The sequence below is a fragment of the Mustelus asterias genome, chromosome 4 (assembly GCF_964213995.1).
Source record: "Mustelus asterias chromosome 4, sMusAst1.hap1.1, whole genome shotgun sequence".
In the NCBI taxonomy this organism is placed as follows: Eukaryota; Metazoa; Chordata; class Chondrichthyes; order Carcharhiniformes; family Triakidae; genus Mustelus; species Mustelus asterias.
This window is the reverse complement of record NC_135804.1, coordinates 84,407,243-84,434,148: the sequence shown is the minus strand read 5'-3', so window position 1 is coordinate 84,434,148 and position 26,906 is coordinate 84,407,243. Positions and strand designations below refer to the sequence as shown.

The 26,906-nt window shown below is 42.8% G+C and overlaps 1 protein-coding gene across 4 annotated transcripts in view; it reads right to left on the bottom strand.

The window, feature by feature from the left end:
* Nucleotides 1-11,934: 11,934 nt before the first annotated feature.
* Nucleotides 11,935-26,906, bottom strand: part of LOC144492822 (ribosomal protein S6 kinase alpha-6) — a 138,155-nt gene continuing 123,183 nt past the window's right edge. For all 4 annotated transcript variants that reach the window (XM_078211312.1, XM_078211314.1, XM_078211313.1 and 1 more), the window contains 5 exons: nucleotides 26,276-26,437; nucleotides 20,065-20,141; nucleotides 16,375-16,492; nucleotides 14,722-14,862; nucleotides 11,935-12,573 (listed from right to left, as the gene is read on the bottom strand). In XM_078211312.1, the coding sequence (XP_078067438.1) occupies nucleotides 12,448-12,573; nucleotides 14,722-14,862; nucleotides 16,375-16,492; nucleotides 20,065-20,141; nucleotides 26,276-26,437 (624 nt within the window). In that variant the 3' untranslated portion in view covers nucleotides 11,935-12,447. The remainder of the gene's footprint in view (nucleotides 12,574-14,721; nucleotides 14,863-16,374; nucleotides 16,493-20,064; nucleotides 20,142-26,275; nucleotides 26,438-26,906) is intronic.

The following is a 26,906-nucleotide window of genomic DNA, read 5'->3' as shown; positions in this document are numbered from 1 at the left end:
TAAGAGTACAAAAAGTAAACTGTCCCTTTGAAAACAATTAAAAATTGCAAAAAGAGGTTGAGTCTGTAATACTGAAGTGCAATAATGTTCACATTTTATGTCAGTACTTTTCGAGAAGAGAGGAAAGTTACTTAGGTGGATTTGAAAATTCTGTCCCTCGGAGAGCTAAAAGCCCTAGCTAGGCATTTAGGATGAGAATTTCACGCAAAAACCATAAAATCAGAAATTTTAAAATGAGTGGCCAAACATCGCAAAGTAGTATTTGCTGACACGGAAACAGGTACATTCGCAACAGAGAAATTAAGATTGGTGCAGCGGAAATTGAAACTGGCATTTCAGGAAAGGGGAAACAGGAGAAAGACAGGATAGGGAACAAAGGGAAGAGAGAGAATTCCAGAAAAGGCAAAGGGATTTTTAATTAAAATAACTCGAGCTGAGATGCAAGGATCCGGCTATGTTCTCTGAAGACATCACTAGCTCAGACTTAAGACTGAGGGAATCGTTCACCCATTTAATCCCTCAGTTCGACGAAGCAGCTCTGGACACCTTCTTCATCTCTTTTGAATGGTTAGCACAGCATTTAACGTGGCCAATTCAACACTGGTCCTGTTATTGCAAAGTAAGCTTTAAGAAAGAACTCACGAGATTTTCTCTCTCTTAACTGAAGAAAGTGCCACAAGATATGAGGCAGCAAAAAAGGAAATTTTAAATGCATACCAGTTGGTGCCAGACATGTACATTTAGAAGTTCTGGAATCAGCCTGACCAGACCTACCTAGAATTTGAGAGGTTTAAGCAGCTTGCTTTCCACCAGTGGGTATGGGCACATAAAACATAAGCCACTGATCAAAACCTTCATGAAATAATTCTCTTTGAGCAGTTCAGAAATTCCGTACATTTCCCAATAAGAACACACATTGAGCAACATAGGGCAGCAGGGGCCACGCAGGCACAAAGATGACTGACGATAACGAACTGATCCACAAATTCTCATCCCAAAGGAAACCCTTAGGGAGAAGGGACAGCTGGAAATACAGAGAGCCCGCCTCAGGGCAGAAAGGGTGGCCAGGAAGCTTGTGCATTTTAACTGCTGAAAGGTAGGAGTAGGACTGCTGCAGGGTACAGAGAGCAACATCTCTTCAATTAAAGTTTCAAATACAAAAAAAAACTGGGATTTATTGGGGCACATAACCTCACACAGATCATGGGAGTGAGTTAGAGAGCATAGCAGATCAGGCTATAGCTCAGACTGTGGCAGCAAATCCCCGTAGACACACTAGTGAGAATGTCGGTGAGTTTAAACAAATCCCTGAGTATTAGAAGGATATTGTATCAGAAGAGCAGCCACATTTCCCCAGGGTGAGGTGAGTAAGCCTATAGTGATACTGAGGGATACAGGGTCCAGTTAAACTCTACTGCTGGGAAATGGCATGATCTTTCCACCAGAGAGTGCACTAAGTGCCAAGATACTGGTAAGGGCATTCCCTCGCACTGGGTGCACCTGGAGTGCAACCTTGTTTCAGGACTGGTGACCACAAATGGGGTCAACCTGCTCCTCGGCAATGACCTGACAGGGTCAAAAGTGAGAACATCTCCAGTGCTCTCAGGGGGAGCCAAGCGAGGTCAGGAGACAATATATTTTCAGGACATATTGCCTGGTATTTTCTCTGACTGTGTGATAACCCAGTCTATGGCCAGACAAGCTCCATCAGTGCAGGCTGAAGAGGCGCTGGAGACAGATGACTCTGTTGTATGGTTATCTGAAGCCTCTCTCAGACATCCGGAAGACCGAAAGGAGGTAATAAATAAATCTTCCTTGACTGAGACCCAGGAAGCTGACCCAAAGAAATTTGCTCCCCAGGCAATTTCTAAATGCTATCAGATTAAAATGAGTTGCTAATGAGGAAGTTGAGACCCCCACAGACCTGAAAATGAGGAGTGAACAGCGATCCACCAAGATATCTCAGGGAAATATTACGGCTGGCACACAAAGCCCATGGACTAAACATGTCGGCACATGACAAACCCAAGCCCACATCAACCAACATTTCTACTGGCCACAACTCCACAAGGATGTAGCAAGGTATTGCAGAAAGTGCCACACCTGCCAGGTTATGGGGAAACCCCAGCCTGCATTAAAACCTGCATGTCATTCCTATGCCAGCTTTTGGGGAACCATTCAGCATGGTGTTCGTGGAATGTGCGAGACACCTGCCCAAAACAAAAATGAGCTACCAGTATATCCTTACCATTACCATCATGGACATTGCTGTCGCTTCCCAGAGGCTGTTCCCTCAAGAACCATAACTGCCAAAACAGCGATGGGGGAACTAACCCAATTCTAGATATCAACTGCCTATAGAGATCTATGATGTGGAGAATCTTACTAGCTGTTCTGTCTGGAGACAATACACATCTCTTTAACCTGTGTTTAATGTTCCCTCCACCCACATTATCTGTACCTTTAAGACCTGGCTGGCTGTAGAGATTTGCATTCTAATTAGTATTCTGTAAATTGATTTCTGTGTCTCTGTGCACTGTTGGAGAACAGATTTTCACTCCATCTGACGAAGGGGCAGCGCTCCGAAAGCGTATGGTATTTGCTACCAAATAAACCTGTTGGACTTTAACCTGGTGTTGTGAGACTTCCTATAGAGATCTAGTCAGATCAGGGATCAAATTCCATGTCCAAAATATTCCAGGTCATGGATACCTGGGCATAACCCAACTGAAGTCCTCAGCACATCACCCACAGTTGCAGGAGGCACTAGAACAATATCACCAGATCCTAAAAACAATGTACAGGGCACCGGTGCTTCCGGTGTGGGATGTGGGAGTTCCTGGAAACACCTAGCCTCCCAGAGGTTCACATTTGTGCCAGGTGCGTGGAACTGCAGCTCCTGAGGGACCGTGTCATGGAACTGGAGCTGCAGATTGCTGACCTTGGTCTAGTCAGGGAGAATGAGAGAATAATTGACATGAGTTATAGGCAACTAGTTACTCCAGGGCATCGGGAGGAAGACACGTGGGTCACAGTTAGGAGGAGTAAAGGTCAGAAGGGTAACGTACCAGAGAGTACTTCAGTGGCTGTCACTCATAATAGGAAGGGCTCGGCGACAGGTGTGAGAGGGGAGGGGAGTGAGCAATTAGAGGAGGGGTCACCTGTGGTTGTCCCACTCCAAAACAAGTATATTGTTTTGGATAGTGTGGAGGAGGATGACTCTCCAGGGGAAAGCCACAGTGACCAGGTCACTAGCACACAGTCAGGCTCTGTGGCCCGGAAAGGAAAGAGAGGGGTTAGGAGAGCAATAGTGGTGGGGGATGCATCGGTTAGAGGCACAGACAGGCGATTCTGTGGGTGCGAACGGGACTCCAGGATGGTAGTCTGCCTACCTGGTGCTGGGGTCATGGATGTCTCCGAGCGGATAGGAGGCATATTAAAAGGGGAAGATAAAGAAATGGATGTCATTGTACACATTGGTGCAAATGACGTAGATAGGAAGAGCAGGGGGATCCTACGAGAGCAATTCATGGAGTTGGGAAATAGGCTAAAAAGTAGGGCCTCCAGGGTAGCCATCTCTGGGCTGCTCCCAATGCCTCGTGCCAGTGAGGCTAAGAATAGGGAGTTAGTACAATTGAATGCTTGGCTAAAGGACTGGTCCAGGAGGGAGGGCTTCATTTTCCTAGATCAATGGGAAGTTTTCAGGAGAGGATGGCACCTGTACAAGAAGGACGGGTCACAACTAAGTTGGAAGGGCACGAATATCCTGGCTGGGAGTTTTGCTAGTGCAGTTCGGGGGGGTTTAAACTAGTATGGTAGGGGGGAGGGGATCAAAATATTAGGTCTACAAGTGTAGAGGCTGGAGACGAGCTTGGGGCTGGGACAAGGCTGGCAAAGATGAAGAGCATTCTGGGCGAGGATGACCTCACTGGGCCTGGAGGTCTGGAGTGCTTATACTTCAATGCAAGGAGCGTAGCAGGTAAGACAGACAAACTTAGGGCCTTAATGCTCACAAGGAATTTGGATGTGGTTGTGGTGACAGAGACTTGGTTGAAAGAGGGACAGGACTGGCAGCTGAATATTCCGGGGTACAAGTGTTTTAGGCGAGACAGAGGAGGGGCCAAAAGAGGTGGGGGAGTAGCAGTATTAGTTGGAGAGCATATTACAGCGGTGCAGAGGGAGGACAATTTAGAGGGGTCGTGTAACGAGTCACTCTGGGTGGAGCTTAGAAACAGGAAGGGCGCAGTCACTATGTTGGGGGTATACTACAGGCCCCCCAACAGCCCAAGGGAAGTGGAAGAACGGATATGTCAGGAGATACTGGATAGGTGCAGGAAAAATAGGGTTGTTGTAGTGGGAGACTTCAATTTCCCTGGTATAGACTGGAAATCGCTGAGAGCAGGGATTCGGAATGGGGAGGAATTTGTAAAATGCGTACAGGAGGGTTCTTTGGAACAATATGTAGATAGCCCGACTAGAGAGGGGGCTATACTGGACCTCGTACTGGGGAATGAGCCCGGTCAGGTCTTCAAAGTTTCGGTAGGGGAACATGTGGCAAATAGTGACCACAATTCTGTTAGCTTTAGGATAGTGATGGAAAAGGATGAGTGGTGTCCCAAGGGTAAGGTGTTGGATTGGGGGAAGGCAGAGATTGGCAGCTCTTGATTGGGAGAGGCTGTTTGAGGGTAAATCCACATCTGGCATGTGGGAGTCTTTTAAGGAACAGTTGTTAGGGCTACAGGACAGGCATGTGCCTGTAAAAAAGGATAGGAAGGGTAGGATTCAAGAACCGTGGATAACCAGGGAAATTGAGGGACTGGTCAAAAAGAAAAGAGAGGCGTATGTTAGGTCCAGGCAGCCAAAAACGGAGGGAGTTCTGGAGGAGTACAAAGAAAGTAGGAAAGAACTCAAACGAGGAATTAGAAGAGCAAAAAGGGGTCACGAAATGTTCTTGGCAGACAGGATCAAGGAGAATCCCAAGGCATTTTATTCATACGTTAGGAACAAAAGGGTTGTCAGGGAAAAAAATCGGACCTCTCAGGGACAAAAGTGGGGAATTATGCTTGGAGCCCAAAGAAGTAGGGGAGATTCTAAATGAATACTTTGCGTCGGTATTCACAAAGGAGAGGGATGTGTTGACTGGGAGTGTCTCGGAGGGGAGTGTTGAACCGTTGGAGAAAATCTCCATTACAAAGGAGGAAGTGTTAGGTTTGTTAGAGAATATAAAGACTGACAAATCCCCAGGGCCTGATGGAATCTATCCAAAGCTGCTCAGGGAGAAGAGAGATGAAATCGCTGGGCCTCTGACGCAAATCTTTGTCTCGTCACTGGACGCAGGTGAGGTCCCAGAGGATTGGAGGATAGCTAATGTGGTCCCGTTATTTAAGAAGGGTAGGAAGGATAACCCGGGTAATTATAGGCCGGTGAGCTTGACGTCCGTGGTCGGGAAGTTGTTGGAGAAGATTCTTAGAGATAGGATGTATGCACATTTAGAAAGGAATAAACTCATTAACGATAGTCAGCATGGTTTTGTGAGAGGGAGGTCATGCCTCACTAACCTGGTGGAGTTTTTTGAAGAAGTGACCAAAATGGTTGACGAGGGAAGGGCCGTGGATGTCGTCTATATGGACTTTAGTAAAGCGTTTGACAAAGTCCCTCATGGTAGGCTGATGAAAAAGGTTGGATCTCATGGGATAAAGGGGGAGGTGGCTAGATGGGTGGAGAACTGGCTTGGTCACAGAAGACAGAGGGTGGTAGTGGAAGGGTCTTTTTCCAGCTGGAGGCCTGTGACTAGTGGTGTTCCGCAGGGCTCTGTATTGGGACCTCTGCTGTTTGTGATTTATATAAATGATCTGGAAGGAGGTGTAACTGGGGTGATCAGTAAGTTTGCAGACGACACAAAATTGGCAGGACTTGCAGATAGTGAGGAGCATTGTCAGAAGCTACAGAAGGATATAGATAGGCTGGAAATTTGGGCAAAGAAATGGCAGATGGAGTTCAATCCTGATAAATGCGAAGTGATGCATTTTGGTAGAAATAATGTAGGGAGGAGCTATACGATAAATGGCAGAACCATAAAGGGTGTAGATACGCAGAGGGACCTGGGTGTGCAAGTCCACAGATCCTTGAAAGTGACGTCACAGGTGGAGAAGGTGGTGAAGAAGGCATATGGCATGCTTGCCTTTATAGGACGGGGCATAGAGTATAAAAGTTGGGGTCTGATGTTGCAGATGTATAGAACGTTGGTTCGGCTGCATTTGGAATACTGCGTCCAGTTCTGGTCGCCACACTACCAGAAGGACGTGGAGGCTTTGGAGAGAGTACAGAGGAGGTTTACCAGGATGTTGCCTGGTATGGAAGGGCTTAGTTATGAGGAGAGATTGGGTAAACTGGGGTTGTTCTCCCTGGAAAGACGAAGGATGAGGGGAGACTTAATAGAGGTGTATAAAATTATGAAAGGCATAGATAGGGTGAATGGTGGGAAGCTTTTCCCCAGGTCGGTGGTGACGTTCACGAGGGGTCATAGGTTCAAGGTGAAGGGGGGGAGGTTTAACACAGATATCAGAAGGACATATTTTACACAGAGGGTGGTGGGGGCCTGGAATGCGCTGCCAGGCAAGGTGGTGGAGGCGGGCACACTGGGAACGTTTAAGACTTATCTAGACAGCCATATGAATGGAGTGGGAATGGAGGGATACAAAAGAATGGTCTAGTTTGGACCAGGGAGCGGCGCGGGCTTGGAGGGCCAAAGGGCCTATTCCTGTGCTGTATTGTTCTTTGTTCTTTGTATATGGCCAGGAGTACCCCTATAACTGGGATAAGGGACTAGGTTTTCATGTGTTCACTACCAGCCACTCACCCAGTGAGTCCTCTGGTTTTTCTCCATTTGAATTAGTTTAGGAACACCAAGTAAGAGATCTCTGAAACTAATCAATGAGGTTTTTAGAGCAGAAGGGCATCTTCTTATTATACCATGTAGCAGCGTTAAGTGAGCAATTCACAAGAGCCTGTGGTGTGACCCAAAAACTCTTTAAAAATCTTCCAAATAGCTATGAAAAAAACAGTCGGACAAGTGTGCTAGAGTCCGAACTTTTCGGCCAGAAGACTAGGTGCTAGTGCTCCTACCAATTATGGGTGAACCTCTAAAAACCTGTACAGAGTAGCAAAAAAGCTCAGGGAAATAAACTACCTGACACACTAGACCACTGGAAAATGCAAAGGCTGCGTCATGTCAACATGATGAAACAATATCACAGCCAAGAGGACAAGCAAGTTAACAGTCTGCCCCTTAGCTACCGACCTAGGGGATAAGGTAACAGTGGGGATGATTTGTGGGGAGGCATGGGTGAGGCCACATTGAATCCCCGACTATCCGGCTAACAATGCAGAAATACTAGTGGACTTAGATTCCTTATTCATCCACCTAAATACAAACCAGTGAGCAGACTTGACAAGGCTGTTCACTGCATTTTAAACCTATGTAGAGACAAGCTGGGCTAGAACATAGAACATAGAACATAGAACATTACAGCACAGAACAGGCCCTTCGGCCCACGATGTTGTGCCGACCTTCATCTGAAACCAAGATCAAGCTATCCCACTCCCTACCATCCTGATAGAATGAACATACCACATTATCTCCTCATGCTGCAGATGTGGGAGACACCCCTCACATAAGGCAGCATCCCTATCATCTAGGTCCAAGAAAGCAAACTCAGGTTTGGGAGATTAATGACACACTGGAGAACTAACCATTAGAGCCTAACAGCAGTAGCTGGAGCTTCCCGGTTGTGCTCACGCCCAAGCCATTATGAATCCACAAGGCTCTTCACTGACTACAGAACAGTTAATGCAATGACAAGAGTCAATTCTATCTGACACCCTCCACCAGGAAGACTGCATAAAAAGAGTAATCTACATTACCTCGATAGATTTACTCAAGGAATACTGGTAGGTTCAACCGCCCACAGAAAGGAAATCTCTGCCTTTCTAACTCCAGACAGCGTCGAGTCATGCCATTTGGACTCAGAAATACTGAAGCCACCCTTCAAAGACTGATGAACCAGGTAATGGCAAGTTTGTAGGATTGTAGCTGCCCTACTGGCAGACATACTGCAGAATAAAGGATAAGTAGTATGGGCCAAGAAATTCCAGACAGTCTTGAAAAGCTGAAAGCCATTCTAATAAATGAACCAGCGCTAATAACTCCACATTTCAACGAAGCAATTAACATAGCCAGTGATAAGCGACGTCGGGGTAGGGACTGCCCTCCACTAGGAGGAACAAATCAGGAATAGAGACACCAATCAGGTATTTCTCCAAAAAACTAAACAAACATCAGAAACAATGCTTGACAATAGAAAAGGAAACCCTAGGTTTATTACTGGCTCTCAAACATGATGAGATCTATGTCTGAAATGGATACAGATATCATTATCTATACTGACCACAACCAGTTAACCTTATTGAAAAATTTCAAAACTCAGCATGCAAGGTTATTCCTTTGGGAGTTTTTTTTCTCTAATTTCATCACCCAAAAATTACCTACATTAGAAGGAAATCAAGTACGACTGCAGCTGCCCTGTCCAAAACTTAGAGACCTCAGTTAGAACTGAGGAGCTAATCTAGACTAAGGTTAAGAGAATGAATGGCAGTGAACGTGTTCCGTTTTTCTTTTTTTCCCTTCTTGTAATGAAATTCGATTGAATCTCATTTCATTCTTCATGAGGAGTAGGTATCACAACGAGAAGCTGTGACTGAGTAAGATCTACTTACAACTTCACCAGCTAACCACACACATATGGAACTGTTTAACAGAGACCTGTTTAAAAAAAAATACAAGACACAGATCAAAAATGGCTGCCACGAGCCACCTGGTGTCAAATATTGTAAGCTGACCACTTCTCTGGCAAATTTCTCTACGAATTGCACTGCAGACCTGTTGCATGGAATTTCACACCTGGGGGGTGTCAAAGCCCACTTTAAACAGTGACTCTCCTGAAACGAAGGCATTAAAAATGCAAAGTGATGGACTTTGATCAGCTGTAGTTCTATGGGAACAGCTAACCAGCCAAATACTCATCAGGCATTCAAAACCCCCTGTTATTATTATTAGAAAATAATCCCATCTTCTGTTGATTTCTATCTTGAAATATATCAAAAGTTACAGAGATCAACAGATCAAAAAGTGGAATTACTTGGTCTGCAACAAGGACTGTAAGACAACCTGATCTTATTTCTTCTTGAGACTATACAGACAGGAGTTTTAGAAACTGCCAAGCAGAATCAGGAGGAAGTGAAAAAAATAATCACAATCATCTGAAAACACTGCTGGAAGAGAGCAGAAACAAACTCTCTCTCTGAAACTAAAAGTGTCTTCAGCAAAGTGCAGACCTGAAATAAATCAATTTCAGAATTCTACAGGAAACCAACTAACCTTAAACAGCCGCAATGTTCAACAATATATGCCTCAAAGACAAGCAAATGACTTCAGTCGCATGTTCATTTATTTATTGGACTCGTAACTTTTTTACTTCTGTTGCGTGTGTCTTTATTTTTTTCTCGAGTTTAGTAGCTAATAAATTTACGCTTTCTTTGACTCAAGAAAACCTGCTTTGATTGGTTTCTTATTAACAAATAAGCACACTTGGATTGGAAAAAGCATTAATGAGGAAAATAAATTTTAAAATCTTTGTTGCAACCAAATGGGTGGAACAGAAAGGAAGTGGCTCACTTTTTCTGACTCGGTCATATCAACCATTGAAGATAACCAAACGTGATTTCAAGACAGTTAAATTCCAATTGTACAGGTTCTGAGAAATGTTAATTTGCTGCCTTTAAATATCTGAGCTATGGATGATCTTACAAATGCTCCCAGAAAGGCTCGAACTGCATCTTCTTTTTAGTCTAAGGATAAGTTGTTCTCTAAGTTGGAACTCCTACTTGCAAAACTCTTGTTTCAAAAACTTCGACATCAAAACCTGGGGGAAGACCAAAATGTTGGCCAGAATCAAACACTTGTGAGACACTATTTTAGCTATGACTGTTACAATAAAGCTAAAATATATTTACAGAAAAAAAGACTTGTAATATACTGTCCACAATCACTGGTAATAGCCCAGAAATTTGTCACAAGTAGCAAAGGAATGGCTTGCACCAGTTCACATCAAGAAACTGCCCAGAGAATTTTAGCGGGTTTGTCAGCAGAGATTTCTATTCTTCGGGCATTTAGTTGATTTGAGCTCGATAGAAGAATGGGGCACCTGTAAGCAGAGCAACCAAAAGGATGCCAGTCAGCTTGAAGATCGCTCACAGGTGGCAAAGCAGGAAGTAAAAAAAAAGAATTCTAAATCACATTTAAATCATTGCATACAAAGTGAAGATGGAAATACGCACGAGATTAAGGGAAAGACATAAAAGACCAAATACAAAAACTATATAAAAAATTACTCTCATTTTATTTGATAAATCCAACTTTCATTTTCATCCAAGCGCATTAAACTTCACATTTGTGAAATTCATTTTTCAGAGAAGTTGTTCAGCAGTAATTATGACTTTCTACGCTGTTAAAAACGCAAAGTTACTTCTGATTGAAAAAGCTTAAGCTAATTCATTGGTCTTTAGTGCGAGAATAGTGGATAATAAGAATCAAAGTCATTACAGCATAAGAGGTGGCCATTTGGCCCATCAAGCTGACATCAGCTCTCTGAGCAATCCAATTAGTCCCATTCTCCACTCTATCCCTGTTGTTAATTTCACTGAAGTGTCCATTCAATTTACTTCTGAAATTACCAGTATTCTCTAGATCCACCACGTTTATAAGCAGCGAGTTCCAGGTCACCACAACTTGCTGCCCAACAGGTTCTTCCCCCAAATTCCCAAAACAGCCCAAATTCACAGTGTGGGTTCCATCTGCGAAGACTAAAATAGCATCATCCTGTGGAGGAGCAGAGTGTCACCGATAGCAACTGGTGGATTTCTGTGTTTAAATGCACACATGTGGATGCCTAATGTTGCTGTCAGTTTTACCCAGTAATAATGATGAGTGCCAACAGCCTTGCTATTACCAGCACAACAAAATCTGAGCCAAATTCTACATAAATAACTCTGCATAATTCACCAGTGTGACATGTGAATTTAAGAAAATGGACATATTATGAATAATTGCAATGATGTCCCTCAGAGATATTTCATTCACCTGGCTTTCCGGCAAATTCATAAACGTAATCGGATTACAAGAGACACTTTTGTGAATTGTACCATTCAGGCAGCATACGTCAAAGACTTTCTTTCACAGATGTGACAGCAAGGATTGTGACCAACACTGAAGTTGTGCAGAACTCTTAGAGCTGGAAGAGATTATGTAATATAAAAGTGAAAGCACTGTTAAAATGTCTTATCTTTATTGTAGTTTTCCATTTGCTGAGGGCCAATATTCTAATTCAGTCCAATTACACAAGTTGGTTGATTTTGAAAATACGACCACGACTGGAATATGGGACAAGCAGTATTGCAGGTTCAGTCTCACCATGCAGATGACACTGTTAGCTATCTGCAACTTCATAAACCACAGAAAACTGAAGAAATCAAAATGTTATTGTGATGAACATGAAGATGAAGTACATCAACACCGCAGAATACTAACGTTTTCATTTCTCTCTTCAGAAATTACTTGAAGGAACCGCAGGATCTTCTACCTTAGTGTGATTAATGCGCTTACCCTAAACGTCAACATTTTCTAGATTTCACTGTAATATCTCAACTACAAAAGGTGAAACATTGTCAAATGTACCTTTTGGATAGTATTTATCTCATTACAAAAATGCAGAAATTCAAGTGCTGTCCAGCAATTTCAGAAAAAGTGGAAAACCAAATAAAGGACATTTGTTAAGGAGCAATATTAAGGCTGTCAGACAACTTAATACAATCCAGAAGTGATGTGCAATATGACATTTTAATGACAATATATAAATTGACATCAAAATAAAACTTTATCTAAAAGTACTGTATTTCTTGAAAATGAAAGTAAATAAATAATATACAAAGTCTAATTAACCAATGCCTCAGAACAAGATCACAGAAAAGCAAAATAGCTCTGAATGTGGCCATCAGTGACCATCCTCCTTACTTTGCTGATCCCATTGCCACCTTGATTAGAATTAGTACACCCTTTTCAGAATTGCAATAAGATTCAACTTTCATGATGTAAACCTGTCTGTATTTAGTGAGATGAATAAGCCTCTGTAACCTTTTCTATAACTGATAAAACCTTATCACTCCATCTTCCAGTGAACCTAATCCTTTGTCTCGATTTGGTAGCTTGATCTCCCAATACTCAAAAGTAAAAAAATAAGGAAAAGCAAAAACTCTTAAGTTAGTGCAACCGCCAGGAACTTGCTGCCATTCAAGTCAATTGAAAAAGTCATATATTGTTGGTTTATACATATTTCATAAGTCTGTTGAGGTAAGTTTTTTCATGACTCTGCGTTGGGCTAAACTTGAAGCTGCAACTGGCTCCAACACTGGACGAAGGGTCTTGTGGTTGAGGGCAGAATATGTAGCAGCCATGGCACCCTAAGAATAAGGACAGATCTTTATTAGGAAACACAACACTGAAATACCATGTTCTTTACTTCAGATCATCAAAATTAAATAGTTTCTTTTCCTACACAATTTTGGAAACCAACATTTCTCTGAGAATAAACTGGGACTGAAAAACAGGACTCTTCACTCCGATGCATCAATTCATTAATCATTGGCAGTTTAATTGCTTACAAGTAAAAGCAGAAGTACATTACATTTCTGGCTGATGCTTATTTCCATAATTACAGTGAAAACATGTTACTGCAACATATCGCAGACAAAAGCTGCAAACTTATTTTAGGGAAAGTCGTATGTGTCCCCCCCCCCCCCAAGTAATTCCCAAATATGCTGTCTCTGTGATGGGGTATAGTACCACGAGTCATCTGCCCTACAGTCCTTCCATCTCATCTGCCCATGTGGCTACTTCTGCCCACGATCACTTGATGTAACATATCAACACATGGAGAAGTGAGTTTACAGTGACCACTTGCTGTTGCTGTCAGCCACTTTGGTAATTATTGCATGCAATGTCACCGCTGAACTGAACAATGACATATTTAATGCATCTTTTGATATTTTTGAACAAGATAGAACAACTGCAAAATGCAGTTTTTGATAATTAGCAACAAAATGTCATTAACAAATTTAACAAATTCCTATTACATTTAATTCAATCCAACCTTTGGAAACTCTATTAGTACTCTATTTTCTAAGACAGCAAACAACAGCTCAGAGCACTTTTAGAACTCTCGTGTAAAACATACATGGGTTATGCAAGTATCATGGCCAGTTTAAACACAGTAAGAAGTCTCACAACACCAGGTTAAAGTCCAACAGGTTTATTTGGTAGCAAATACCATAAGCTTTCGGAGCACAGCTCCTTCGTCAGATGGAGTGGATATCTGTTCTCAAACAGTGCAAACAGACAGAGAAATCAAATTACAGAATACTGATTAGAATGCAAATCTCTACAGCCAGCCAGGTCTTAAATGTACAGACAATGTGGGGGGAGGGAGCATTCAACACAGGTTAAAGAGATGTGTATTGTCTCCAGACAGAGCCACAGCGAAAAACCGCACCGACCTCCTCAGAAGACAAACACGGGACACGGTGGACAGAGTACCCTTCGTCGTCCAGTACTTCCCCGGAGCGGAGAAGCTACAGCATCTCCTCTGGAGCCTTCAACATGTCATTGATGAAGACGAACATCTCGCCAAGGCCATCCCCACACCCCCACTTCTTGCCTTCAAACAACCACGCAACCTCAAACAGACCATTGTCCGCAGCAAACTGCCCAGCCTTCAGGAGAACAGTGACCACGACACCACACAACCTTGCCACAGCAACCTCTGCAAGACGTGCTGGATCATCGACACGGATGCCATCATCTCACGTGAGAACACCATCTACCAGGTACACGGTACCTACTCTTGCAACTCGGCCAACGTTGTCTACCTGATACGCTGCAAGAAAGGATGTCCCGAGGCATGGTACATTGGGGAAACCATGCAGACGCTACGACAACGGATGAATGAACACCGCTCGACAATCACCAGGCAAGACTGTTCTCTTCCTGTGGGGGAGCACTTCAGCAGTCACGGGCATTCAGCCTTGGATCTTCAGGTAAGCGTTCTCCAAGGCGGCCTTCACGACACACGACAGCGCAGAGTCGCTGAGCAGAAACTGATAGCCAAGTTCCGCACACATGAGGACGGCCTAAACCGGGATGTTGGATTTATGTCACATTATCAGTAACCCCCACAGCTTGCCTGCTGGACTTGCAGAATTTCACTAGCTGTTCTGTCTGGAGACAATACACATCTCTTTAACCTGTGTTGAATGCTCCCTCCACCCACATTGTCTGTACTTTTAAGACCTGGCTGGCTGTAGAGATTTGCATTCTAATCAGTATTCTGTAATTTGATTTCTCTGTCTGTTTGCACTGTTTGAGAACAGATATCCACTCCAACTGACGAAGGAGCTGTGCTCCGAAAGCTTATGGTATTTGCTACCAAATAAACCTGTTGGACTTTAACCTGGTGTTGTGAGACTTCTTACTGTGCTTACCCCGGTCCAACGCCGGCATCTCCAGTTTAAACACAACAGGCCAAGAGTCAATAAACCTGTGATAATACTTACTTTTACCAGATGAGGTGCATCCTGTCGGTTTAGTTGGAAATGTGGTAGCTGATCCCGACAAGCAATCCAGGGATGCTTGAGCACCTGCTCAGCTGTGAATCTTTGATGGGGATCGACATGAAGCATATTGGACAATAAATCCTGGATTTCAGAATTGAAGGAAAGCATTTAAAATCACTCTTCAAAGCTAAGTGCACAACTGGATACACTGATATTGATGTAAACTATTTAAAGAATAATTGAAAATTAATTCTGGGCATGGCTACTGTGATGAGTTAAAGATTTACTTTTTAACTCAGGGCATTAGTTTAAATCTGGTTCAAGCTGAGTGCATAAGAGTCTTTCTCTGACAAAACTAGGAGAGTAATATAGGAGACACAAGCAGAATGTGTTAAATTTAAACAACTGCCCATGTGGCTTGCACCCACTACTAAACTATTCTTCATATTCATTGTATCCAGACCAACATTAGAAGTATCTACCAGTAATTTCTCTCTACAGAATTATAGGATTAAGTTGCGTTAAAAATCCTCATGTCACCTCTGGCTCTTTTAGCAATCTTAAATTTGCATCCTCTGGTTACTGACTCTTTGATCACTGGAGACAGTTTCTCCTTATTTAGTCTCTCAAAAAAATGCATAATTTTAAGCAGTTGTATCAAATCTACTCTCCGCCCCAAGGATAACTACCCCAACTTCTCCATATGCCTGCAGCTTCTCATCATGAGTACCATTCCAGTAAATCTCTTCTGCACCCTCTCTCAGACCTTCTCATCTTTCCTAGTGATGTCTTTAACTGAACGCAATACTCCAGCTGTGGCCTAACCAGTGTTGCATAAAAGCAAGTACAACTTCCTTGTTTTTGTATTCTGTATTTCTATTTTAAAGCAAAGGATCTTGTGTAATTCTTCACTGGCCTTCTAAACTTGTCCTGCCACTTTCAAAGATTTGTGTGTGTACTCCCCCAGTTTCTGTGCTCTTGCACCCTTTTTGAAATTGTACCATTTAATTTATCTCACCTCATTCTTGCTACCAAAATGTATCTGAATGCTACTGAATTTTAAATGCCAAGCTACTCACAACAGAGCTCATGTGAACAGTGTTGTGATGTGAACAAAGTCCTGATATAATAGGTCTTCACTTGGGAAGTTAACATGAGAATTTGAGGGGTAAGCAGGGAGATCTTTATCCACTGTCTGACAACTCCAGATTGAAAAAAGTCCTTTAGCCTGAATATACTGGCCCACTCAACACCGCTTTAACCTGGGTCTCAGTGACTTATGTTAGCACCAAAAAATTGCCAATTATTTCACAGTAATCAAACAATATTATTCAGAGCCAAGGCAGTACTCCAAATCCTGAAGCGCAATTTTGCTGTTGGACTGAACTGTACAAGCCTCAAGACTGTGAAATTGTGCTACTGGGTGCAAAAATGAAAATTATTTCTGCTTTAACACGATTACTGATCACCTTGCCTAGACTTGGATATCAATGCAATTCACTGAAGGAGAAATGTAGTTTTTGGCAATATGAATTTTTCAGTGGTTAATTAACCCATTAATTTTCTCTCACCTATATTTTTAAAATGTTATGTTATACTTGCAAGCAATTTTTTTTAATGTTACCATAATTGTACTGGCACAGTATACCTTACCTTAGCTGCATCTGAGACCGTATCCCAGTTGCCTCCACTCAGAGAGAATTTGCCACTTCCTATTCGTAATAAAATTTCTTCTGCAGTATCATTTGGTCCATTTGCGAAAGGAGTATAACTAGAGTATGTGAAAAAATGAATCAGTGATTTAAAAACTCATGCTCATACTTTCTAATTTTCTTGTGGCAGCAACGAATATGGTTCTTTGATGTCCGTTGCCCTCCTTTCATCAGTGGCCACGTTTCACATGCAAGCCTAGTGCAGCCTATGTGAGTCATCACAGCCGATCCTGACCCTGTCCTCATCTCGCTTGACACCTACAACATGCACTCGGTCAGCAGTCGGAGGCTTGGCCAATTATTTTATCCCCAATTCGAGGCCAACTATAGCACTCTGAAGGCGACTGCAATTTGCAAAGTGGGAGCCAAACTGTGCTCCGCTATGTGGCTCATTTGTACACCATGCCCCAGTCACTAAAAGAAGCAAAGTCATTTACTTTTCTACAAACAGCTGGTCAACATAGGCTAGAAGTGTTTATGGCTATATTGACTTATGATGTGGAGATGCCGGCGTTGGACTGTGGTAAACACAGTAAGAAGTTTAACAACACCAGGTTAAAGTCCAACAGGTTTATTTGGTAGCAAAAGCCACACAAGCTTTCGGAGCTCCAAGCCCCTTCTTCAGGTGAGTGGGAATTCTGTTCACAAACAGGGCATATAAAGACACAGACTCAATTTACATGAATAATGGTTGGAATGCGAATACTTTCAGCTAATCAAGTCTTTAAGATACAAACAACGTTGTTTGTATCTTAAAGACTTGATTGGCTGTAAGTATTCACAGTCCAACCATTATTCATGTAAATTGAGTCTGTGTCTTTATATGCCCTGTTTGTGAACAGAATTCCCACTCACCTGAAGAAGGGGCTTGGAGCTCCGAAAGCTTGTGTGGCTTTTGCTACCAAATAAACCTGTTGGACTTTAACCTGGTGTTGTTAAACTTCTTACTATATTGACTTATGGCAGAATCTTCCGGCTCTCCACGCCGGCAATCATTTGGCCCTGCTGACGGTGCAAAGGCACACCCCCGCCACCAGCCAATGGCACACCACCAAGTAGAACACCGCCGGCAGGCTAGAGAATCCCGGCGAATGCATTTTTAACAATATATAGTCAGCTGCAAAGTAACTTTTAAAAAGAGCAAATTACTGCGGATGCTGGAATCTGAAACCAAAAGAGAAAATGCTGGAAAATCTCAGCAGGTCTGGCAGCATCTATAAGGAGAGAAAAGAGCTGATATTTCGAATCCAGATGACCCTTTGTCAAAGATTTTCCCGCATTTTCTCTTTTGGTTGCAAAGTAACTCTTACTCTGCTGCCTTCTAAAATCCCTCGCTGCGATCAGTCCAATGCCTGCATGATTTCAAGACTTGATAGCACTTATCAGCTCACTAGCTTTGTAGTGCTAAAATGTCCAATCCTTTAAGCTCAGTTTGACAACTCGAAAAGTTTGAAATAATCATTGTTTTTGTGCAAATGAAACTTCCTCACCAGTTATGTTCGATGATAGAGCAATTAGTACTGAATGAGTGCAAGTGTTCATAACTCAGTTTAAAGAGATGTAAAACCAGAAATTGACAGGCTTTCTTCCACACTACGTACTAAGTTCACCTTAATTCACCAAACAAGTGACATAGCAGATACACAATTAGGCTAGAAATTATGCTATCCACAATGAACACAGTGCATTTATGCACCATTCCTTTACTATTTTAGTGTAGATATTAACTCATTTAAAATAACAAATCCCTTTAATAATTTTAAATAGATAAGCTTGCTCTTAAATAGTAAAAGAGAGAAACATCATACAACCATGTAAACTATTCATTCAGTAATGTTGGCAATAGTAATTCTAACCTATTTATATCCACATGTCTCTACAAGATTACCTGCTGAGCCAAACATAAAAAGGTTCACACACGAGCCAGGTTGAACTTGTATTCAAAGAGTAATGAGAGGATAATTTACTGCAGTAACAGGCTCCTCTTCTTATTAAAGCAATGATTAAAAATCAACCCCAGGATGCAAGAGCATTGGAAAACATTCAAACTTTTTCAGAAAAGTAACGGTACAATAGCTGTTCATCTGACACCAGCAATTTTACAGCAAGCAAGGAAACTTTCAGTGAGCAGTGTCTGGGGTTAAACTGGGACTGGATTGTAATATATTCAAATGTCCTTAGAGATCCAAACTCCTAAAATGTTTTCATTTGTATTTTATAGCTTGGATTTTGACCACATTGGCCAGATTAGAAAAGCTCACTAAATTTGACATTCAGCTTAAAAATATTCAGTCCCTTCATGAAAGGAATACATCCTCAACTCACTTCTCAATTTTCTTTCAAAACTTACAATTTGGGGAAAATGTTTATAAATCAAATTTCGATATATAGTGTATGACAATATTGCAGTTCAAGTGTCATTCATGTTCAGTTTTGTTGTAATGCAAGTTTGTTAGGAGTTTTGCAGTTTAACAAAGATTCAGAACCGGTGCAGTCCTGGGAATATGAACTTCAAATTACACACAGTTCAGTGAGGAAATGTTTTGGATAAAGTACAAAGGGAGGATGCAGCTAACAAGTGAAATGCTTGTGGAGACAGAAGAGAAGCATGAATTCCATTCAGCATTGGGATCCAGCACTGGCCGGAACACAGGGAACATTGCGAATTATCTTCTCTCTTGGTTACATTTGATTCTGCAGTGCAGGAGAAAGCATGACAAGCCTTCCAATCTGGAGCTTCCTGTGCAGCCAAAGGAGGTTCAATGATTTCAGGGGGGGGGGGGGGGGGGGGGGCATTAGGATAAAAAGGAAAACTTACTTGGAGAATTTATTGGAGCTCATCACTTAAAAAATTCTATGCCAGAAATAAATCTGAGACATATAATCATTCTGTGCAAAGGACAAAACTGTATATTTCCAGCAGCCCATTTAAAAATACTAACTTAAGCAATAACTTTGTCTTCAGCCTTTGAACTTTAATTTTCACTTCCACATCATGATAGGTCAATGGTCCAACACTGTCATTCATTAGCAATCTAGGTACCAGAAAAATAGTGGCACTCTGTGTGTATCTACAATAGATGGTCTGTCCAGTTCAAGAAGGCAGCTCACCACTACCTCCTCAAGAGCAATTAGAGATGGCCAACAAATACTAGCCTTGGCAATGATGTTCAAATCCCATGGAATATTTTTAAAAATCAGGTTTGATGTCACACATTTGTTTAATCACATAATCTGAAAAGAATAGTATGATTAACTCAATAAAATAATCAAGATTAAAGGCAGTCAAGTGGAAAATAGTAAACAAAGAGATTTCAGCACCAAACAAAGTAACACTTCCAAACATAAAGACAGCTCAATGCAAACTATTATGAAGCGCATCTGGTTTGCCAAAACTGAAATGGTGCTGGAACACCAGAAATCTCTCAACTTAAAACGCTTTCATGAGATACAAGAGGTTAATGCAGAAGCCTGATTTGCATATCAATTCTGCATGTTTGAGAAGATCTTATTTAATATGTTGGAGAAATACTGGTCTGAGAATGATACTGAACTTTGACATAATAACCCAAAATGCAAAGACCAAGTGATGCAATACAAATAGAATCCTGGCAAGTTTAGCTCTACCTACCCAGCTAACATGGTGTATAAGAGCACTCCAAGGCTCCAGATGTCACATGCAGCATCATAACCCTGTCGCATAAGAACCTGAAAAACAACAAAAAGGTGTACTTTCAACAAATTTCAGTCACAAGAAAAACTAGCCTGATTACTAAAGCTTTGATTTGTTATATGCTTCTTTGTTCCAAAAAGCCTTGATCATATATCACTTTTTTTCAAAACAGTGGAAAAGTTTTCAACACTGCTTATATTTTCTAATTTCACATTACATTTCCTTTTATCTCAAGTGAATATCACTTATGCCATTTAACCATCTCCTGTTCTCCACCGAACACTTTACAGAACATTCGATTCCTTCCCTTGCACATAGTCATTGTGCTTCTTTTTGCCTTTTTTCCAATTCCAGTCTTTTAAAAATGCTTTTAATTCATAATATCTTTCAGTTCTGAGGAAGAATTTACAGTCAAAACATCACTTCTTCTCCCTGCACAGATACAGCCCGAATGGAGTGCACCCAATACTTTTGCTTCGAGTTTTCACACCTTACGGGCCACGATAAAGTTTAAACCAATGGTTTTTGAGCAGATAACCTTGGCCATACTTCGCTTCAGTGCTGCACTGTGTTTCTGATGAGACATTAAGTCAAAGCTCTGTCTGTGACTATCCAGTTACACGTATAAAGCAAATCCTATGACAATATTCAAAGAAGAGCAGAGGAGTTCATCTGATGTCCTGGATAACATACTTTACTCAATCAACACCAACAAAACAGATCAAATGGTCACACCAGGGCCACAGGTGGAGGCCAAGTGGGTGACGGCCAGGAAGGGTAAAGCTCGGGTGATTGAGAGCACCCCGGTGGATGTGCCACTACACAACAAGTACTCCTGCCTGAGTACTGCTGGGGGGGACAGCCCGCCTGGGGGAAGCAGCAGTGGCCGTGTCTCCGGAGTGGAGTCCGGCCCTGGAACTCAGAGGGCTAAGGAAAAGAGGAGGAAGGCAGTGTTAATCGGGGACTCGACGGTAAGAGGGTCAGACAGGCGTTTTTGCAGAGGCAGGCGGGAGTCTCGGATGGCGGTCTGCCTCCCTGGGGCCGGGATCCAAGATGTCGCTGGTCGACTCCCAGAAATCCTGAGGGGGGAGGGAGAGGAGCCAGAGGTAGCGGTACATATTGGTACTGCTGATGTGGGAAGGAAGGGGGAAGGGGTCATGAAAAGAGAGTATAGGGAATTAGGGAGACAGCTGAGAAGGAGAAAAGCAAAGGTAGTAATCTCAGGATTGCTGCCTGTGCCACGGGAGGGTGAGGGCAGGAATGGAGTGAGGTGGAGGATGAATGTGTGGCTGGGGGACTGGTGCAGGGGGCAGGGATTCAGGTTCCTGGACCACTGGGACCTCTTTAGGGGCAGGTGTGACCTGTACACAAAAAACGGGTGGCACTTGAATCCCAGGGGGACCAATATCCTGGTGGGAAGGTTGTCTAAGGCTACTGGGGAGAGTTTAAACTAGATAGGTTGGGGGGAGGGGATCAAGACGAGGTGACTGGGAGCGAGGAAGTTAGCTTGCAAACAGAGAAGGGTTATAGACGGTGCAAGAGGGAGGATAGATGGGGGCTAGAGAAGGGGAGAGCTCAGACCAAAGGATTGAGATGTGTTTACTTTAATGCCAGGAGTATAGTGAATAAAGGGGATGAGCTCAGAGCGTGGACCGATGCCTGGAAGTATGATGTGGTGGCCATTACGGAGACTTGGATGTCTCAGGGACAGGACTGGATACTACAGGTGCCGGGATTCAGATGTTTAAGGAAGGACAGGGAGGGAGGCAAGAGATGGGGTGGAGTGGCACTGCTGATCAGGAATAGTGTCACAGCTGTAGAGAAGGTGTATGCTGTGGAGGGATTGTCTACAGAGTCTCTGTGGGTGGAGGTTCGGAGTGGGAAGGGGTCGATCACTTTGCTGGGAGTTTTCTATAGGCTGCCCAATAGTGACAGGGAGGTGGAGGAGCAGATAGGGAAACAGATCCTGGAGAGTTGCAATAATAGCAGAGTTGTTGTGATGGGAGACTTTAATTTCCCAAACATAGATTGGAATATCCCTAGGGTAAGGGGATTGGATGGGGAGGAGTTCGTTAGGTGTGTTCGGGAGGGTTTCCTGACACAGCATGTGGACAAGCCTACAAGAGGAGAGGCTGTACTTGATCTGATACTGACCAATGAGCCTGGACAGGTGTCAGATCTCTCAGTGGGAGAGCATCTTGGGGATAGCGATCATAACTCTATCTCCTTTAGGCTTGCATTGGAAAAAGAGAGGATCAGGCAAGCTAGGAAAGCGTTTATATGGAGTAAGGGGAAATATGAAGACATAAGGCAGCAAATTAGAGGAGTAAATTGGAAAGAGGTATTCTCGGGGAAATCTACTGAAGAGAGGTGGCAGTTTTTCAAGGAATGTCTGTCTAGGGTTCTACAGGACAATGTTCCAAGCAGACAGGGAGGTGTTGGTAGGTTAAAGGAACCGTGTTGCACGAAAGCTGTGCGGGACCTCGTCGAGAAGAAAAGGAAAGCGTACAAAAGGTTCAGAGAGCTTGGCGAAGATAGGGATCTAGATGAGTATGCGGCTTGTAGGAAGGGACTAAAGAAGGAAATTAGGAGAGCCAGAAGGGGTCACGAGAAGGCTTTGGCAAGTAGAATTAAGGAAAACCCTAAGGCGTTCTATAAATATGTGAAGAGTAAAAGGATGAGACGTGAAGGAATAGGGCCTATAAAAGGTGAAGGAGGGAAAATCAGTACGAAACCAGTAGAAATGGCAGAGGTGCTTAATGAGTATTTTGCCTCAGTTTTCACAGAGGAGAAGGACATGGGTGGATGTACTGTGGGCTTGCGGTGGACTGAAAAGATTGAGTATGTGGACTTTAACAAAGAGGTTGTGCTGGAATCTTTGAATGGCATCAAGATAGATAAGTCGCCGGGTCCGGATGGGATGTACCCCAGGTTACTGTGGGAGGCGAGGGAAGAGATTGCAGAGCCTCTGGCGATGATCTTTGCGTCGTCGATGGAGACGGGAGAGGTGCCGGAGGATTGAAGGATTGTGGATGTGGTTCCTATTTTCAAGGAGGGGAATAGGGATAGCCCAGGAAATTACCGAGCGGTGAGTCTAACCTCAGTGGTTGGTAAGCTGATGGAGAAGATCCTGAGGGACAAGATTTATGAGCATTTAGAGAGGTTTAGTATGCTCAAGAATACTCAGCATGGCTTTGTCAAAGGCAGATCGTGCCTTACGAGCCTGGTGGAGTTCTTCAAAAATGTGACTGAACACATGGACGAAGGGAAAGCGGTAGATGTGGTTTGTATGGATTTTAGCAAGGCGTTCGATAAGGTCCCCCATGCAAGGCTTCTAGAAAAAATGAGAGGGCATGGGATCCAAGGGGCTGCTGCCCTGTGGATCCAGAACTGGCTTGCCCAAAGGAGGCAGAGAGTGTGTATGGATGGGTCTTTTTCTAAATGGAGGTCGGTCACCAGTGGTGTGCCCCAGGAATCTGTTCTGGGACCCTTGCTGTTTGGCATTTTCATAAATGACCTGGATGAGGAAGTGGAGGGATGGGTTGGTAAGTTTGCCGACGACACGAAGGTTGGTGGGGTTGTGGATAGTCTGGAGGGACGTCAGAAGTTACAGAGGAACATAGTGCAAGACTGGGCGGAGAAGTGGCAGATGGACTTCAACCCAGATAAATGCGTAGTGGTCCATTTTGGCAGGTCAAATGGGATGAAGGAGTACAATATAAAGGGGAAGACTCTTAGTATGGTAGAGGATCAGAAGGACCTTGGGGTCCGGGTCCATAGGACTCTAAAATCGGCCCCGTAGGTGGAGGAGGTGGTTAAGAAGGCGTATGGTGTGCTGGCCTTTGTCAATCGAGGGATTGAGTTTAGGAGTCCGGGGATAATGATGCAGCTATATAAGACCCTCGTCAGACCCCACTTGGAGTACTGTGCTCAGTTCTGGTCGCCTCATTACAGGAAGGATGTGGAAAAGATTGAAAGGGTGCAGAGGAGATTTACAAGGATGTTGCCTGGATTGAGTGGCATGCCTTATGAGGATAGGCTGAGGGAGCTCGGTCTTTTCTCCTTGGAGAGACGTAGGATGAGAGGAGACCTAATAGAGGTATATAAGATGTTGAGAGGCATAGATCGGGTGGACTCTCAGAGGCTTTTTCCCAGGGTGGAAATGGCTGCTCTGAGAGGACACAGGTTTAAGGTGCTGGAGGGTAGGTACATGGGAGATGTTAGGGGTAAGTTTTTCACACAGAGGGTGGTGGGCGAGTGGAATCGGCTACCGTCAGTGGTGGTGGAGGCAAACTCAATAGGGTCTTTTAAGAGACTCCTGGATGAGTACATGGGACTTAATAGGATGGAGGGTTATAGGTAGGCTTAAAAGGTAGGGATATGTTCGGCACAACCTGTTTTGTGCTGTAGTTTTCTATGTTTCTATAGCATTGTTGTGCCTGAAACCTTGTTATGGGAAGGGGCTGCTCTGTTCCCAACAGTGATGGCATTTTATTATAACGCACCTTGGGACATCCTGAAGAGGTGATATAATGTAAAAACATTTTTCTTTTCATTAACCTTCACATTTTACAAGGTGCTTGTGCAAACAGACCTTGGTACTTTGATTTAGAAATTTTTCACAAGTGGGGCAGTATGTTAAGAATGGTCTTTTCCAAACACTTAAACTCACAAAATTCAAAAGGGGCAAATGAAAAAGAAAGAAACAGAATACAGAAGAGAGTTTTCTGGCCTTGGTAAAAGACACTTTCAATCACATGAAATCACATGGGGCCTTTCACTGTCGCAGGACACACTGGGGTTCTTTACAGACAAGGAAACACAATGTAGGAAAGTCAGCAGGCAGTTTGCACAATAATCTACAAATAACAATGTGATAATAGCAATGGGCCAAATCTAACTGAAGGGATGCATTTCATTATGTACCCAATTGGTTCAATCTTTTCCAGCAATCTTCAGCTCAAATATAATCTTCACCATATCTTGCTGGAAGTGCAAACTGACAACACAGCATCTGAGACTTCAATGAACAACAGATTCAATAGGGTAACTTCTTAACCCAAGAAATTTAAGGGTTGAGAAGGAAACAAAAGGCATGACAGAGAAGGTGAATGAATTAGTCAAATCAGGTACCGGAAAATTAAGAGACCTGGAAAAAAAAATTAAAATTTGTCATAAAAATCTCTTAACAATTCACTACCTGAAGGAATTGTTAAATTGTTCATTTTCTTAGCTGGGGAGATTGATGAGCAGTACATTAACTATTATGTTGTTAAAAGGGTATTTAAGTTGCTAATTATGAGCCCTAAATTACTGCAGTGAGTTTAAAATTGGAAACTAATGGGCAAATCCAGCAAAAATAACTGGAAGGCTACGGGTGAGATATGCTTGTGAGGCACAATAGTAGAATGATAAAAATCAACTAACTTCTGGAGATACATACCTCAGCCTCTGAAAATGCAGGCCAATTTGGACATGTGTGTTACAACTGCACCGTTATTTTTTCAGAAAATTTGGTTCAATGCGCTTCAATCACTTGGGCTGGGGATAAATATTAATCAGTACGTGGGAGAATTTCCCTAGTCATCTTCAATATAGTGACAATGGGATTTTTTACATTCACTTGAGATACTCAGGATAATATCTCATCTGGGAAACAGCACTTCCAATAGTGCAGTACTGCCCTCAATACAAGTCTGAAGTGCTATCTTAGATTATGTGCTGAACAAGTTGCTGGAGTGAGACTTGAACCTGAACACCTGAAAGTCTAGAATCTTAGTAAGTTTAGGTGAGTTACATTGCCAAGGCTCAGGCAGCACATGGTCCATGGGCAGCAGTTTGCAGCCCATGTAATATAATCTCAATTACATTTTGCCGTAAATTAGTTCCCATTTAGGGCAGTCCAAGTAAACTGCAGTTGAGGGAAATCAGAAGACCAGTCAGCACCTGAGCGACTTGATTGTTTTAACTCTTGCTAGATTCTTTTGGTGCTACTAAGTCACGTAGCAGTCCCATTCTTTAGAACAATGAGTTAAAGGTTATGACAACTAATCAATGGTTTTATAAACTTACCCCAGATTCCAGGTGAGGGAACTGACTGCTCTTAACAGTTTATCAATAAAGTATTAGTTTCTTTAAATGCAACAGGTAAGGAGGATTGTTGGCATACCTCAGGAGCCACGAAGTTGGCTGTGTAACACGGGGTCATAAGCAGGCCATTCTCACCACGCAGCTGTTTAGCAAAGCCAAAGTCACATATCCGGATAGATTCAGGATCACCAGATTCATTCATATACAAAATATTGCTTGGCTTTAAATCCCTATGCACAACCTTTATGTACAAAAAACCACAAATTATTCACAGAGCTCATCTGGGACACTAAAAGATCGTTTACATCACAGAAACATTACCAAAAGTTGCAGCAAGTTTTATAGAGAGAGGATTCCTCTTGATGAATTTCTGCAGTCTAAACAGGAAATACTTTGCATATGTTACATTTTCAAAGTCTGTGCACGATTGTGGTTCAGTAAAAGGGAACATTGGCAATAGGTTTTGTCACTAAAACCCTTTCTGCAGAGAAAAAGGTCACAAATTCATTTACTAAATATGAATGTTGGAACAAATGAAATAATTCACATTTGTGAAATGTTGCAACTTGAATGAATATACACACAAACTAGCAGACTCCTCAGAACACAGTAGTAACACAAGGTCCATATTCAGCTAACTTAACTTGAAATAAGTAAATATACAATGCTCTAGCTTTAGATTGTTGAGCACTAAGGGAATCTAGGAATAT